The following is a 14,795-nucleotide window of genomic DNA, read 5'->3' as shown; positions in this document are numbered from 1 at the left end:
ACAGGGGCCCTGTAACAACCTAGAGGGATGGGATGGGGAGGAAAATGGGGAGAAGGTTCAAGAGGGAGGGGACATATGTATACCTGTGGCTGATTCATGTTGCTTTTGGCAGAAAACAAAATTCTGTAAAGCAATTATCTTTCAATTTAAAAAAAGTGGAAAAAAAGAAAATACAAAGAACAAGACAGTCTAGAAGAAAAGGAAATCAGGAAATTTTACTCTTCTGGATACAAAGAACTATTATAAACATGTAAGAATTAAAATATTGTAGTGTTGGCACAGGAATAGAAAAGTAGGCCGTGGAACAGAACAGAAAGCTCAGAATAGACTATGGACACACACATCTGATTTATTAACTACAGAGAAATGTGACAAGGACAGACATTTTAATAAATGGTGCTCAGTCTATTAGATATTATTTGGGGGAAAAAAAACTATCCATTACTGCACAACACACACAAAAATTAGTTATGGGTAGATTGTGAAGTTCAAAGAGAATTTCAAAATGTTATATAGGAGACTATCCTTGGGACTTCAAGGTTCAGATTCACAATACGACAAAATTGTTTCAAACAAGTAACCAAAAGAAAATACAGCAAATAAAGTGACGCAGTGGACTATTTTAAAATCAAAAGCTTCTCTCCATCAAAATATACAATTAAGAACATGAAGTCACAGAATGAGAAGATGTTTGCAATACATAAAATCAGTAAGAGCCTGAAATCTGAATATATAAATAATTCCTCCAAATCAATTTTTAAAAGATAAGTAACACATTAGGGAAAAAATGGAATGAAAAGTAGGCTCAATCTCATTAATTATTTGGGAAATGAAATTGAGATCTATAATGAAATTCAAGAATATGCTCACCAGAATGGTTAAAATAAAAAGGCTGACAACGCAAGTGCTACTGAGGATGGGGAACACAAAGACTGCTCATTCTCTGCTAGTGGAAGTCTAAATTAATATAATCTCTTTGAAAAACTGACACTGTTAGTTATAATTGAGTACTTGAACATCTTCTGATCCATCTATTCTAGTCCTGCACATTTGACCAACCCAAATGCTTATATGTGGCAACAAGAGACACGTTGAAGGATGTTCACAGCAGCAAAAACTGGAAACTGAAATGACCATCAAGGGTATAACTGATGGGAGTTCCCTGGTAGGTAAGTGGTTAGGATTCCAGACTTTCACTGCTGCAGTCCGGGTTCAGGCTCTGGGCAGGGAACCGAGATCGCACCAGACAGGTGGCATGGCCAAAAAATAAAATAACATAGAGTAGAACTGATAGAGTGTGATATATTTGTAAAATGAAATACTGATACAGGAATAAAAAATGAAAATGAATGAACTACATCTAAACAGAAAAACAAGAATAGCACACATTTTGAACAAAAGATACACAGAAAGATCATAGATAATAACAATTTGATTTCCTTTTATAAAGCTTTCAAAAACAGATAAACTAACCTGTGATATTAGAAGTAAGGTAGAAGTGACCTTTGGGATAGAAGGAAAGGTAGCCAAAAGAGATGGCCTTTAGGGAGCTGGCGAAGTTTTATTTTTTGAACTGAGTAATGTTTCCACGGGGGCTTCCTTTGTAGTATTCCATTAAGACTGTCTATGTTGTGTGAACTTTTCTGTTTGTGTGTTATACCTCAGTGTAAAATAAGAAAAAAGTAAAGAAAAATATGCAACAATGGGTGAAACATAATGAGAAATTTGGCCCAAAAGGGCAAACCATAGATAGTGCATCTCTGTGATAGTAGTGTTCCTTGACAGGTCATACCCTGAATTTTTGAAGCTCGTAGGAACCTCCCAAGTGCTTTACAAAGTCACTGGTGGGGAAGGAAGAGAAAATGACAGATCAAGATTAAAATACTCGTGTGTTGCAGTTTGATGAAAAGTCCATCTCTGTAGCCTTCTGAGGTTATTCTGTGTGTTCATATATTGTCCTACTGCTGCATCTAGGACACGTTCCAAAGTCATGTAATTTCTAATGATGTCATCCATTACCCGGTATACATCTCTCTCGTCGCACTAAGCAGACCTGCTCTTACTGCCTGTTTTTTTGCCCTCCACCATCAGTTGAAAAATTAGTGAAGGCTGTGTGTGTGTGCTGTCACTTCAGTCGTGTCCAACTCTTTGCGACCCCAGGGACTATAGCCCACCAGGCTCCTCTGTCCTTCGAATTCTCCAGGCAAGAATACTGGAGTGGGTTGCCATTCCCTTCTCCAGGGAATCCACCTGACCCAGAGATCGAACCATCTCCTGAGGTTCTTGCATTGCAGGCAGATTCTTTACTGCTGAGCCACCAGGGAAGCTCACTGAAGGCCAGAGACTGTCAAATTTTCTGAGTTCTCTATCCTCAGGATCTAATTTCATGTAATATGCACTTAGTGACTATCTACTCAACATGTAAATGAAAATTTTATTAATAAATTAAAAAATTACATCTCAAGCACCTTACAAATAATAAGATTAGCAGGGCATTCTGCTTTGAACTCTCTGGTTAATAAGAGTTCTCACAGCCTGAAAGTTATATCTATAATATTCCTGTCCTGAAGACACACATCCATCAGAGTCCCTTGGGAGCTGCCTTTGGTTGAAAGATGAATTCAAATTTCTTTTCAAATAAACATCCCATGCAAATTATTTGGCAACAGATATCTTATCAAAGGTCTTATCATGTGAGTGGTTGTTCCCTGAGATACTGTTCTACTCTCTTTACAGCCAAGAACACTCATGAAAAACATCAGGTTAGAAGAAACAAAATGTGGATCTTCTCTCAAATTCCTTGCCTTTTTATTATTTTCAAGTGACATTCCTTTTTCCCCACCCCCTTACACAAACACAGTAGATTTTTAAAAATTGGCTGCTAGACCTTCCTCCACAATCACAGAGATAACAATGATCTAAGACTGGAGAAAATAAACTTTAAGAAACTTGTTGGGCATACCATTCTGTGAAATTTTAAGGACAGGGGAACATTCTAAAATCTCAAAATCTTATAGGCAGGAGAAGAAATCAAAATTCCATACCTCAGTCACTGCTATAGAAAAGCTGAAGCTGGGAAGCGTGGTGAGTACTACACACATCATCATAACAGGTCTCCTAGCAAAGGAGAAAAAATAAGCAAAAGCAATAATGTACAAGATCAACAGTTCCTGTTACATTTTGCCAATTGTGCAGTTCCTGCACTCCTTTATAGTTTTTCTAAGAAGCCACTGCTTCCCTATTTCCATTTCCCAAATGTTTGAGTATGGCAAAGGGGAACACACAAAAAGCCAGGATGTTTTTCTAGAATAAGAGGGTGAAAGGTTTCCAAATAATTAACAAACCATCGATGGCTAAAAGTATCACAGTGCAAGACAAATGACATTCAGTACTTTCATAATTCATTCATTAGAACCCTGTCCAACACGTCAGGCTCTGGTGACCAGTTGGGAAAAAAAGAACAGCATGACTCTCTCTAGGGATACTATACCTCATGCTGCAAAACTGATCTTTCAAAAAATAAATTAGAAACCATATACCATTAGTTAAAGGTGACAAGGTGAAAATATCTGAATTTTTCTTACCTGAGGGAAAAAATTTATATATATATACATAAAAATCATATAGTTTTTCATATTTGTTTTTGGACCACCTTTTAAGCCTTGCCTGGAGAATTCCATGGACAGATCATGCGGTCACAAAGAATCGGACACAACTGAGTGACTAACACTTTAACTTTTTAAGCCTTGCACAATCAAGCAACCAAATAGTTATTGAGATATATAAATATTTTATGACAGAGAGAATTAGTACATATATTTAGCATTATCAATTTACAGGAAGATATTGCAAAATACACTCAAATTTTTCTATAATGAACTATTTACCTCCTCTCTCCTTAGTTAAATATACATTATACTAATTACATTTATAGTATAGTGTGTGTTAAAACACACAGAGTTGGAGTCTTTCAGACTCCAAGAATTATCCCTGCCATGTCCCTCCACTCCAGCCCCATCCTAGATTTTCTAGGTATAGACATAAGATAGGGTTGAGATAGCCCAACTCTCATAGCCAGACCCAGAACAACCTGCTAAAACCAGAGGTATGATGAAATTTAAAAATTGGTACCTTTGCCTCTTTCTCTGAGCCCAGAGGGAGATTCCTGAAGCCCTCAGCTCTCTGAGGCTGGCAAGGGCATTCACAGAGTCCTCTTCTCAGCTTCACCTCTAAGAGTACCTCAGGAATTACTCTGGCACCTCTTCTTTACCTGTGTTATTTCCCTTGATTATCTCAGCCAATTCCATCATTTAAACACCACCCACTCACCCGGGACTTGCAAATAGATTCTAGAATATATACAATGGCCTCTATCCTGAGATCTGGAGTTGGACACGCACCTATCTATTTGGTACCTCCATTGGATGTCTAATAGACAACTCAGGCTTAACAGGCCTGAAAAAGAACCCATACTCATTCCAGTCATCATCCAATCCTGCATGCTTTACTGCCAAAGTGCATTTCAAATCACCATTCACTAACACAGTAGCTCACTCACTATCATCTCTTATCTGCAGTACTTCGTAACCAGTTTCCTGGTAGTGTTTCTATTCTTGCCAAGCAATATTTTTCCCATAAAGCAAACATCTAATTTTGTAAATGTAAAACACACCTTACTACTCAGCTCAAAATCACCAGGGCTGGGAGTGGGGAGTTAATGTTTAATGACTATAGAGCTTCAGTTTTTCCAAACGAAGAAGCTTCTGTGGATGGATGGTAGCACACCAGTGTGGATGTACTTAATGCCCATGAGCTCTGCACTTTAAAATCATTAAGATGGTAGGTTTTATGATAGGTGCATCTTACCACAAAATATACTTATTTGTGGATTTAATAAATTTTCTAAAAATCTCCAGTGGATAAGTAATTAAAATAAAATTGAAACCTAGCACCACTGTCTACATGTTCTCCATGATATGGTTTCTCTTATTTCTTTTACTCTCTTCACTTAGAATGATCTGCCCCTTTCCCAACATACACTTGACCCCACCATACTAATAACATCTAATAACATACTAATAACATCTTGTTATTCTGTGATCATACCAACCTTGTCCCACCTTCCAGATTTACACTAGCTATTCTTTTTTGACAGGGAGTCTCTGGATGATAGACCTAGTCTGATCATAGATCTTTCGTGTCTGACTCCTGTTTGCCTGTATCCAAGGTAAGTTCCATGGGGCAAGGTGCCTTATCTAAGGTGTTCATTACTTTATCTCCAGCATTTAGAACAATATTTCCAAACCATCTTTATACAATAAACTTTCTGGGAATCTGGTAAATCCTATGGGCCCTTCTCAGAATTTTTAAGTGCATAAAATACATAGATTTATACAACAAAGTAATGAGGCTGAAAGACAGTTATCCACATTCTTTTAAAATTTTGATTTAGTAATTTACATACCTCAGAGTAGGAAACAGCAACCCACTCCAGTTTTCTTTTCTGGAAAATTCCGTGGACAGAGGAGCCTGGCAGGCTATAGTCCACGGGGCCACAAAGAGTCAGACACGACTAAGCAGCTGAGCACACAGGCAATATATACACCTAGCTAAGAACACATTGTCTTATTTTCTTTGACACACTCGTATCCGTATTGCAAAGGATGCAGGAAAGATGGGAGAGCACATTCTGGAGAAAACACTAAGGGTGTGGCTTGTGAATCCAATCAACAATCTCAGCAGAAACACTAACAGCTTGCTCTGAAGGGCGACAGAGACAGGACAAAATGAAGAAAGGCTGTGAGACTTCTAGGATACCATAGGCAGGAAATGGGCTAATACAGAGCTGCGCCGTGCCATATGTGCATGCTCAGTCCCGTCCAGTTCCTTGAGACCCCACAGACTGTAGCCCACCAGGCTCCTCTGACCATGAGATTTCCCAGGCAAGAATACTGGAGTGGGCTGCCATTTCCTTCTCCAGGGGATCTTACCGACCCTAGGATTGAATCCACATCTCCTGCATTGGCAGGTGGATTCTTTACCACTGAGCCATCTGGTAAGCCCAATACAGAGCCCTTTGGCCGCAGAGATGTGCCATCATTAAGAAAAGGGAAGAATGACTCTGATGATGCCACAGAGGCCAGGGAAGCTGCCACTGCTACCATGGGCCCAGGGGCTCCCTCCTCAGATGCAGAAGCAGGCCTGCTGCCCGTGGCCCAGAGGGTGGAGCCCTCACCCTGATAGGTCCAGAGGACAGAGTGTCCACACACACAGGTTGGTTGTCAAGCCTTAAACCTTAGAACTGCTGGCTAAAACCAACATACAGGCAGACCTTGTTTTGCTGCATTTCACATTACTGTGCTCTGTAATAAACTGAAGGTTTGTGGTTATCATGGAGAGTACACTCAGACATTAACAAGTCAGCTACATCCCAAGGAGACATCACGAAGAGTACAAGGTCCAGAAATCACAGGACACAGAGAATAACTGATGGGACTGGGACACTGGAGAAAACTTCCTAGCAGACTAAATGGGATGTGGCTGAAATGGCTGTGATGAGCCCATCTTCAAATATTTGAAAAGCTTCAGTATAGACACAGTGAGCTCAGACAGGAAGTCACCCTTAGAGACACAATGTGGGGAGTTGTCATCACACAAGCGACAGTTTATGAGAGCTGATGAGAGAGCTTGAAAAGCAATAAAAGGAAAACAAAAAATAAAAAAAGAGAAAAGCAATAAAAGGGGACATGTATTCGTATAGCTGAATCACTTTGCCGTACACCTGAAAATAACAGAACACTGTAAATCAACTATACTCTAATCATTTTAAAAAAAAAAGGAAGAAAAAAATGTCATGCTACTGAGAGTGACCATTACATGCAGCTAATTAATTGCTGGTAGCCATGCCAGCATAATTTCATAACAAGGACAGTACTCTGAAATTGGTGAGTGTTGAATCACTGAAAATTGGCTGATTGATTGATTGACTGAAACCAAAATTTTCTTTTTCTTCTTCTTTTTAAAAAATCTTTTAACCCCACCATGCAGCACCTGGGATCTTAGTTCCCCAACCAGGGACTGAATACGGGCTCCCTGTGGTTACAGCATGGAGTCCAAACCATTGGACAGGGTATTCCCAGAAGCCAAGCTTTTCTATGCAAATTAAAATATGCAACCTCCAAATTAATTATGCTTGACACATAAAAAAGAAAATCAATAAAAAGGGAAAATCAGGGGGCAATGGGTAGGGCTCCCAGCCATGGCCAAATTCATTGGCATCTAAGGCAGGGCATAGGATGTGACATTTACAAAGAAGATGGGAAGGAAGCTACACATGGCAGAGTTTATTTCAATACAAGGAAATTAGGAAGACTATTCTCATAATTGCTTCCCAGGTGCCACTAGTGGTAAAGAATCTGCCTGCCAATGCAGGAGATGCAAGAGATGTGGGTTCAATCCTTTGGTCAGGAAGATCCTCTGGAGAAGGAAATGGCAACCTACTCTAGTATTCTTGCCTGGAAAATCCCATGGGCAGTGGAGCCTAGTGGGATACAGTCTATGGGGCCCAAACAGTTGGACATAACTGAGCGAGTGAGCACAACACAACACATTCTCATAATCAGAAACACAAAAAGTCATGAAGCTCCTTTAAAATCAGAGGCAGACTGTCTGTATTGTGACAAATGGTGTGATAGATGGACACTAAGGTGTCTTCAGCTTTCAGATGATTCCAACACTGAATTCTAAAAGCAAGGGGAAGAGTAGAGTTTTAGAGGTGGCACTGAAATGCAGGCAACATTTTTCAAGAAGGTTATTACTCTGTCAACAAGGACATGGAGGGGATGAGAGGGACAGAGAGGCAAAAGGCAAGGACAGCTGTTGGTGAAGGTCTTCAGAGACCCAGGAGGTTCATAAAATGCTCTCTGTGCCTCCTTGAGCAAAAGTGACCAGAACAAGGGATCTGACCCTGGACGTGAACAGATCAAAAATTGGCGAGCCATGCCAGAGACTCAAGTGCACAGTGGCCCTGGAAATCAGTGCCTGACTGGGGTGAGGAAAAGAGTCATGAGAACAAGATGCTGAGTCGATAGAGATGAAAGAGGAAGAACTCATGGAATCTGGTGACTGACTGCATATGCAGGAGAGAAAAGCAAAAGTGAATCCACTCCTGCTGACTGACTGGAGGTGGTGGGACAAGCAGAGAAAGCCTGTGGTCAAGGACAAGAAAATGATCAGTCTTGAGGTTTTCAGAAGATGACAGACAGACTGAGAGAAAGAGGGTTCTCTGGGAAGCAGTAACTGTTAAGCACCACTGGTTATCTCCTGGCAATTCACCCATGACCACCTCGGAGGTGCTGGAAAGAGTGAGCTCCGCCTCCTCGGGTAAGCCGGTCCCTCGTGTGTGTTGCTGAGCACCGTTAAGGTGCTCAGACTTGAGACAAATGGGGTCGGTCTTGACTCCCTACTCACTGGCCAGGTGGTCTTTTAACCTCTCTCTCTGCCCCAATTTCCTCACTCATAAAACGAACACTGTAAATGTTCTTCTTCATAAAAGTTAGAGAATTAACTAAAATAACACAGGCAGTGTGTTTACAACTCTTCTTGGTACATGGTAATTGTTCGATCAATATTTACTCTTATTTTACTATGATGACAACTAGAACTATTACTGCTATGACTTCCACTGCCACCAGAAACAAGTCAACAGCAAATCTTGCAGTGTAAGTAAAAGGTGTCAACAAAGGAAAATGTTCCAATTGGAGTCTAACTTGGCACTGCCCAGGATGGCTGACATGTCATGGTCTGAGGCAGGGGTTCCCCAACCTCCAGGATCTAATGTCTGATGATCTGAGGTGGAGCTGATGTAATAATAATAGAAATAAAGTACACAATAAATGCAATGTGCTTGAGTCATCACAAAACCATATCCCACCATCCTAGTCCACAGAAAAATTGTCTTCCTGGTGCCCGGTGCCACAAAGGTTGTGGATGGCTGACTAAAGGAATCATACTCTGCAAGACTTGACAGAATTCCTAAAATATCACCCCAAACCAGTCTGGGAACCCCCCAAAGTCTTCTAGGATTATCCTTCCCCAAGGTGCCCTCTCTGAGGAAATCTACTTCAGTTTCAGGTTAGTCTGTAGCTCAACGGTTTTACCCATTCACTGATTAGTCTATAGCTCGATGGTTTCACCCATTCCGTGATGTCCTAGGCAAAGTTTCCTCTTATTTACTGGGATATAAAATTTGGTGTGTATATAACGAGTTTTTCTTCTTTTCCTCAAACCATGCCCCTAGTTTATTATAAATTATGACAGGCATCCCTAAAAAGAACAGTCATTCCAAAAGAATGAGGAAGTGTTTAACAAGAGTAAAAGAAAGAACACCGGATTAAAGTTCAGACTTCTGTTGGTTTAGAGTGTGTCCGAAACTTTCTGACCTTGTTTCCTCCCTTATAAAATGACAATTATGGAAAAAAAAATGACAATTATGTCCATTCCCTCAACTTTACAACACTGAGTGCAGGTCAAATGAGAAAATGAAACATAAAATCACACTCTAGTAGAGAACAGCCTGGTGGCTGCCAAGAGGGAGAGGATTGGGGGAGGACTGGATTGGGAATGTGGCACTAGCAGCTGCAAACTATTATGTATAGTATGGATAAACAACAAGGTCCTACTGTATACTACAAGGAACTATATTCAATATCCTAAGATAGAGACTTCCCCAGTGGTCCAGTGGCTAAGACTCCACACTCTCAGTGCAGGGGGCCCAAGTTGGATCCCTGGACAGGAAACTAGATCCTGCATGCTGCAATAATTGATGATTTCACATGCCAGAACTAAGACCTGGCAGAGTCAAATTAAATAAAATATACATCCTGAAACAAACCATAATGGAAAAGAATATAAAAATATGTATGTATATGTATAACTGAATCACTTTGCTGTATAGCAGAAATTAACACAATATTATAAATCAACCATGAAAAGTGAAAGTGTTAGTCACTCAGTCATGTCCAACTCTTTGCAACCCCATGGACTTTAGACCCCCAGGCTCTTCTGTCCATGGAATTTTCCAGGCAAGAATACTGGAGTGGGTAGTCATCCCCCTCTCCAAGGGATCTTCCTGACCCAGAGATCGAGCCCAGGTTTCCTGCATTGCAGGCAGATTCCTTACCATCTGAGCTACCATTCTTCAATTCTAAAAAATAAATAGAATCACGCTATGTATAGAATAGAATCACAAAATATAAGATATTCATCATTTCACTCTCAAAGGATAAAAGAAACCTAGAAGATTTTCTGGATACACAGAGTATCACTTCTAGAATTTTCTTCAGTTTTATCATCACTTCTCAGAGTCATTCTGAGGATTAAACCAGATCATGTTTTCAATGGAGATATTAAATTCAGCCTGAGATAACAACATTAACATTTACCAGGTCCTTACTATGTGCTAGGCATTGTGCTCAGAAGTTTTCATGCATAATCTTACTCAGTTTCTTAGAATAACCCAACAGAGAAACTAGGTTGTCCCCATTTTGCTCATAAGAAAACTAAAACTTAAAAGAATTCAAAGGATGATCTTAAAATCAGGGCCAATGCTGGAATTTCAATTCAGGTCTACAGCCTTCAGCAACAATGTCAGGAATTCATTAGCTGGATGATTCACTCTCTCCTGAATACCAACCACATAGGACCCATGGCACCAGTGTGGATGTACAGAGAGATTCTCAAATAGGCCCATCAACAACATAGCTGTGAAAGCTAAGAATCTATGAAATCCCACATAAACAACTATTTAAATATTCTTAAAAAATAATTCATGCTTTCAATTCCTATTTTCTGTAATAGCAATTATTTTTGCATCATCTTCCTCTAGAAATCAAGTTATATGACACACACTGTGTTACCACATATATTAAAATATTCTATACACATTTTTGGGGATCACATATAATATCCAAATATATATCTTTAGGGAAGATGTATCCTAATGACACTAGAAAAATTGCATTTTTTTGGAAACATACTTAGCATTCAAAGTCAGAAAGAATATTTAAAAAGTTGCATAGGAAGAAGGTGGAAGAAACAGCACAGAATCAGACCACTCTGGGCTCACAAATTCCAGCTCCACCAGTTATAAATTTTACCACTAGCCAAAGTTAATCATTTCTTCAAGTTTCCATTTCTTCATCTATACAACAAGACTATTAGTGAATACCTCACTGGGTTGTCATAAAGTCTAACAGTATGGAATGTGTAAGGTTCCTAGAATAGTACTCAGTAACAATTTCTTCTTTTCTAGGCCAGTAAGCGGTAACAATGGCTTGTAAAAGAGGTCACGGAGGGACAGTTTCACTGAAATCATAGATAACATGCCATCCACCTAAAACTCTTTAGAATACTCATGACCAACCACACCCACAAACAGAAATGAAAGACTGAAAGAGTATTTTCCAAAAGGAATCACTGAAAGATGTAATTATTGTGGTAGCCCAAGACAACTTAGCACAGGGAAGTAGCTGGACCAGGTGTACAAACAAAAACAACAAAAAACAAAAGCACAGACACTAAGGAGTAGAAAGACTGCTCTCTTTACTTTCAGTTGCTCCCAGAGATTGGGACCTCACCCTTCAAAGAAGCAGTTTAGGGTAGTGGTTAGAAGGACCAACCACAGAATCAGATGGACCTGGGTCCAAAGTACAGGCCTTCCACTCACTTGTCAGCTGACCGAGTTAAGTTTCTTAACCTCTGTAATCTTCAGTTTCCTCTTGGGAATAATAAAGATAAACTCAAAAAAAGACATACTTCACAAAGTGGTATGCAATGAAATGAAACTGATAAATTCATATTATAGTACATAATAAGTAATCAGTTAAAGAATTACAGATTAATAATATTTTAAATACATTATTTAAAAATAAATAATATTTATAAATAATATAAATAAATAATAATAATCTATTTTTTCAAGTTTTTTAGGTGGACCATTTTCAATGTCTTTATTGAATTTGTTACCACATTGCTTCCGTTTTATGTTTTGGCTTTTTGACCATGAGGCATGTGGAATCTTAGCTCCCACATAATAATAATAAGCAATAGGGGAAGGTTTGCTGCCTGAATGATATTCAGACCTAAAAGGTCCTAGGGATTAAGCCAATGCAGAAAAAGATAAGAGAGCACCTTCCTGGGCTGGTTTGGCCAGCTTCCTACTGGTTTACTCCTGTTGTCATTTAGACCCTCCGTATCCCCTCAAACACTTCCCGGCCTGGTCAGGAGTCTTGAACAGTTGAAGCAACTCCTAGCAGGTATGAGGGGTGGAGGGCCCAGCTCAGCTTAGTTGATCTTGAGGGTTTGGGTCAAGGGTTGGAAAACACCTAAACCCCACTGATGAAAGCAATGCCAACCACATGCTTTATTTTCAGAAACCACTCAGGATGTCTGCCCTCCAGGAACTGAAAGTCTCCTGGTTGGTTTCGGGGGTGACATCCTGGGCCCCACCCAGGATCTGGCCCATCCTCCCTACAGTGTTTCTCAATATACAGATGTATAGCTTTATCTATTATTTTTACATTTCTGCCCTTGCTTGAATTAAAATTCCCAGCTCTTTGCTTGTCAAATGTATTCTATGTATCTCAGATGACAAGAATCAGATCTGAAGATTTAAAAGGAAAAATACATTAGGACCAGAGATTATTTGTTCTCAATACCTTTACATGGATCAATATAGTCACTAAACTATGAGTTCAATCCTTATTAAGCCATGATTTATTTAAAATATTTCTGTATTATTATTTGAATACTTACCCTTCTCACCATCAAGGTAATAGAATTTATCAATGCAATCAAAGTATTATTATTTTTATTTTTTAAATCTAAATAAAGGAACCAGTTTACTTAAAAATTTTAGTTGGTTAATGATCAAAGGGTGCCTTATAGTTATAAAACATTGCAATGTAAACACACATTACTTTCAGCTTTATACAATGGAAAAATTATATATTAGAATCTTATGATTATGGTTTCTGTAAATTAACTATCAAAACTTTGCACACTTTAGTGTACAGAGGAATTAGTACAAAAACAATCACTACTCAGAGTATCAGAGTCTTAGGAATACACGTAAATTGCAATTATCAGTCAGCAAAAAAATGACTCTTAAAAAAAAATATGGAAGGAGACTTCCCTGGTGGTCCAATGGTTAAGACTTTGCCTTCAAATGCAGCAGATGTGGGTTCAATTCCTGGTCAGGGAGCTAAGATCCCATATCTCATGGCCAAAAAACGAAAACATAAAACAGAAGCAATATTATAAAAAATTCAGAAAAGACTTAAAAAAAATAGTCCACATCAAAAAAATATTTTTTTAAAATATAGAAGATACTTCCATACTTCATACAACTATGAATACATTGATTGAAACAGTGGTTATTACTTCTTCTTAATCTCACATTACACACCTGTGTGTTATGCTAGCATCCATGCCCAGAGAACGAGACAATCTCTTTGAAAGCATCCCAGGGGGTCCCTGCGAAAGAATTCTTTTTACTCACCATCCTTTGATTTTTTGGTAAAGATGACGTTTCTTGTACAAGAGAACTTTCACAGGAACCCAAATCAAGAGAGTCACTGAAGCTACATAAGCAATTGAACAGGAAACAATCAGCCAATAACGTGTTTTGTCAGGCGGATGCCTTGTGGTGTAATAGGCAACAGCAAACTGTTCCATTATCACCAACGTAGGGACACAGAAAGCAGTAAACTCAAGCAGCTCAAACACCAGCAGCTTGATTAGTTTTCCTGAAGCCATCCTGGGAGGCCGAGCACCCGGGGACCACACTCTCCTCCTCTGACTGTGAGCAGCATATGGACGCACAGATACTGAACTGGGGTCAAGTTCCTTGTACTCGAATCACTCACCAGTGACTTTATTCTTTTATTGACCCTCATATGGTTCAGTGATCTTCCAACTTAACAACCGAGGTCTCTTAAAGAAACAGAGCCGTCATGGAAGTGATCACTTAATGTGTTTGCAGATCCATTACTAGAAGTCAAATGAATTTCAGAATATGCTTTGGAGCCTCAGTAAAAGTGGGGTCTTTTAAAGTAGTCTTTATCATGAATTGGAGCACAAAAAACACTTATTTAATATTTAACACTTGTTAGGTAGAACCATTGCAATAATATAATTTTAGAGTTAAAAAAGAGGAAAAGACATAATCCAACCCCCTATTTTTACAACTGTGTAGATCCAGCAGATTTTAGAGTTAAAAAAGAAGAAAAGACATAATCCAATCCCCTATTTTTATAACTGAGCAGATCCAGAGAAATACCCAAAGCTTGAGTCTTTGTCTAAGACAGCAACCTCTCATTTCTCTTCAAAATGCATGAAAAGGGAGTTTGGATTCACTTTGCCAATTTCCCAACCAGATTTCTTCCTAGTACTTGAAATATTTATTTGTTCTTGCACATTAATTGCTATGCAACACAGATTAACATTATTTTTATTTTGCAGGTCAGGAAACTAACGATGATGTGAGAAACTTGTTATCAGGATCAATACATGAAGAGTTATCTACATCTAGTCTAAAAACATATCAAATATTTAAAAGAAAATTGTACCCCTGAATATCTTTCCTTTGCACAAGCCACTTTGAGCAGCTGTGATGAGCATTCCACTGGGTGTGGGGTGGTTCAATGTATGTGTGACAAAGTGTCCTTCCCTGAAAACCCTCACAATCCACAGAGGAAACAAACCTACAGGCAACAAAAAATAACTGCAGTCAGAAG

General features: G+C 39.0%; 1 protein-coding gene across 7 annotated transcripts in view; it reads right to left on the bottom strand.

The window, feature by feature from the left end:
* MRC1 (mannose receptor C-type 1) overlaps nt 1-14,008 on the bottom strand; it is a 168,958-nt gene extending 154,950 nt beyond the window's left edge. For 5 of the 7 annotated variants that reach the window (XR_011489419.1, XM_070472119.1, XM_070472118.1 and 2 more), the window contains exons 1-2: nt 13,559-13,830; nt 3,045-3,117 (exon numbers count right to left, since the gene is read on the bottom strand). Coding sequence is in view for 6 of the 7 variants with exons in the window: in XM_070472119.1 (XP_070328220.1) it covers nt 3,045-3,117; nt 13,559-13,815 (330 nt within the window). In the remaining variant the exon portion in view is untranslated. Of the gene's footprint in view, nt 1-3,044; nt 3,118-5,464; nt 5,561-13,558 lie in introns of those variants that run through there. The other 2 variants (XM_070472121.1, XM_070472120.1) reach the window with 2 other exon arrangements.
* Nucleotides 14,009-14,795: the final 787 nt, after the last annotated feature.

Source organism: Odocoileus virginianus, chromosome 9 (genome assembly GCF_023699985.2).
Source record: "Odocoileus virginianus isolate 20LAN1187 ecotype Illinois chromosome 9, Ovbor_1.2, whole genome shotgun sequence".
NCBI lineage: Eukaryota > Metazoa > Chordata > Mammalia > Artiodactyla > Cervidae > Odocoileus > Odocoileus virginianus.
This window is presented reverse-complemented; position numbering and strand designations above follow the sequence as displayed.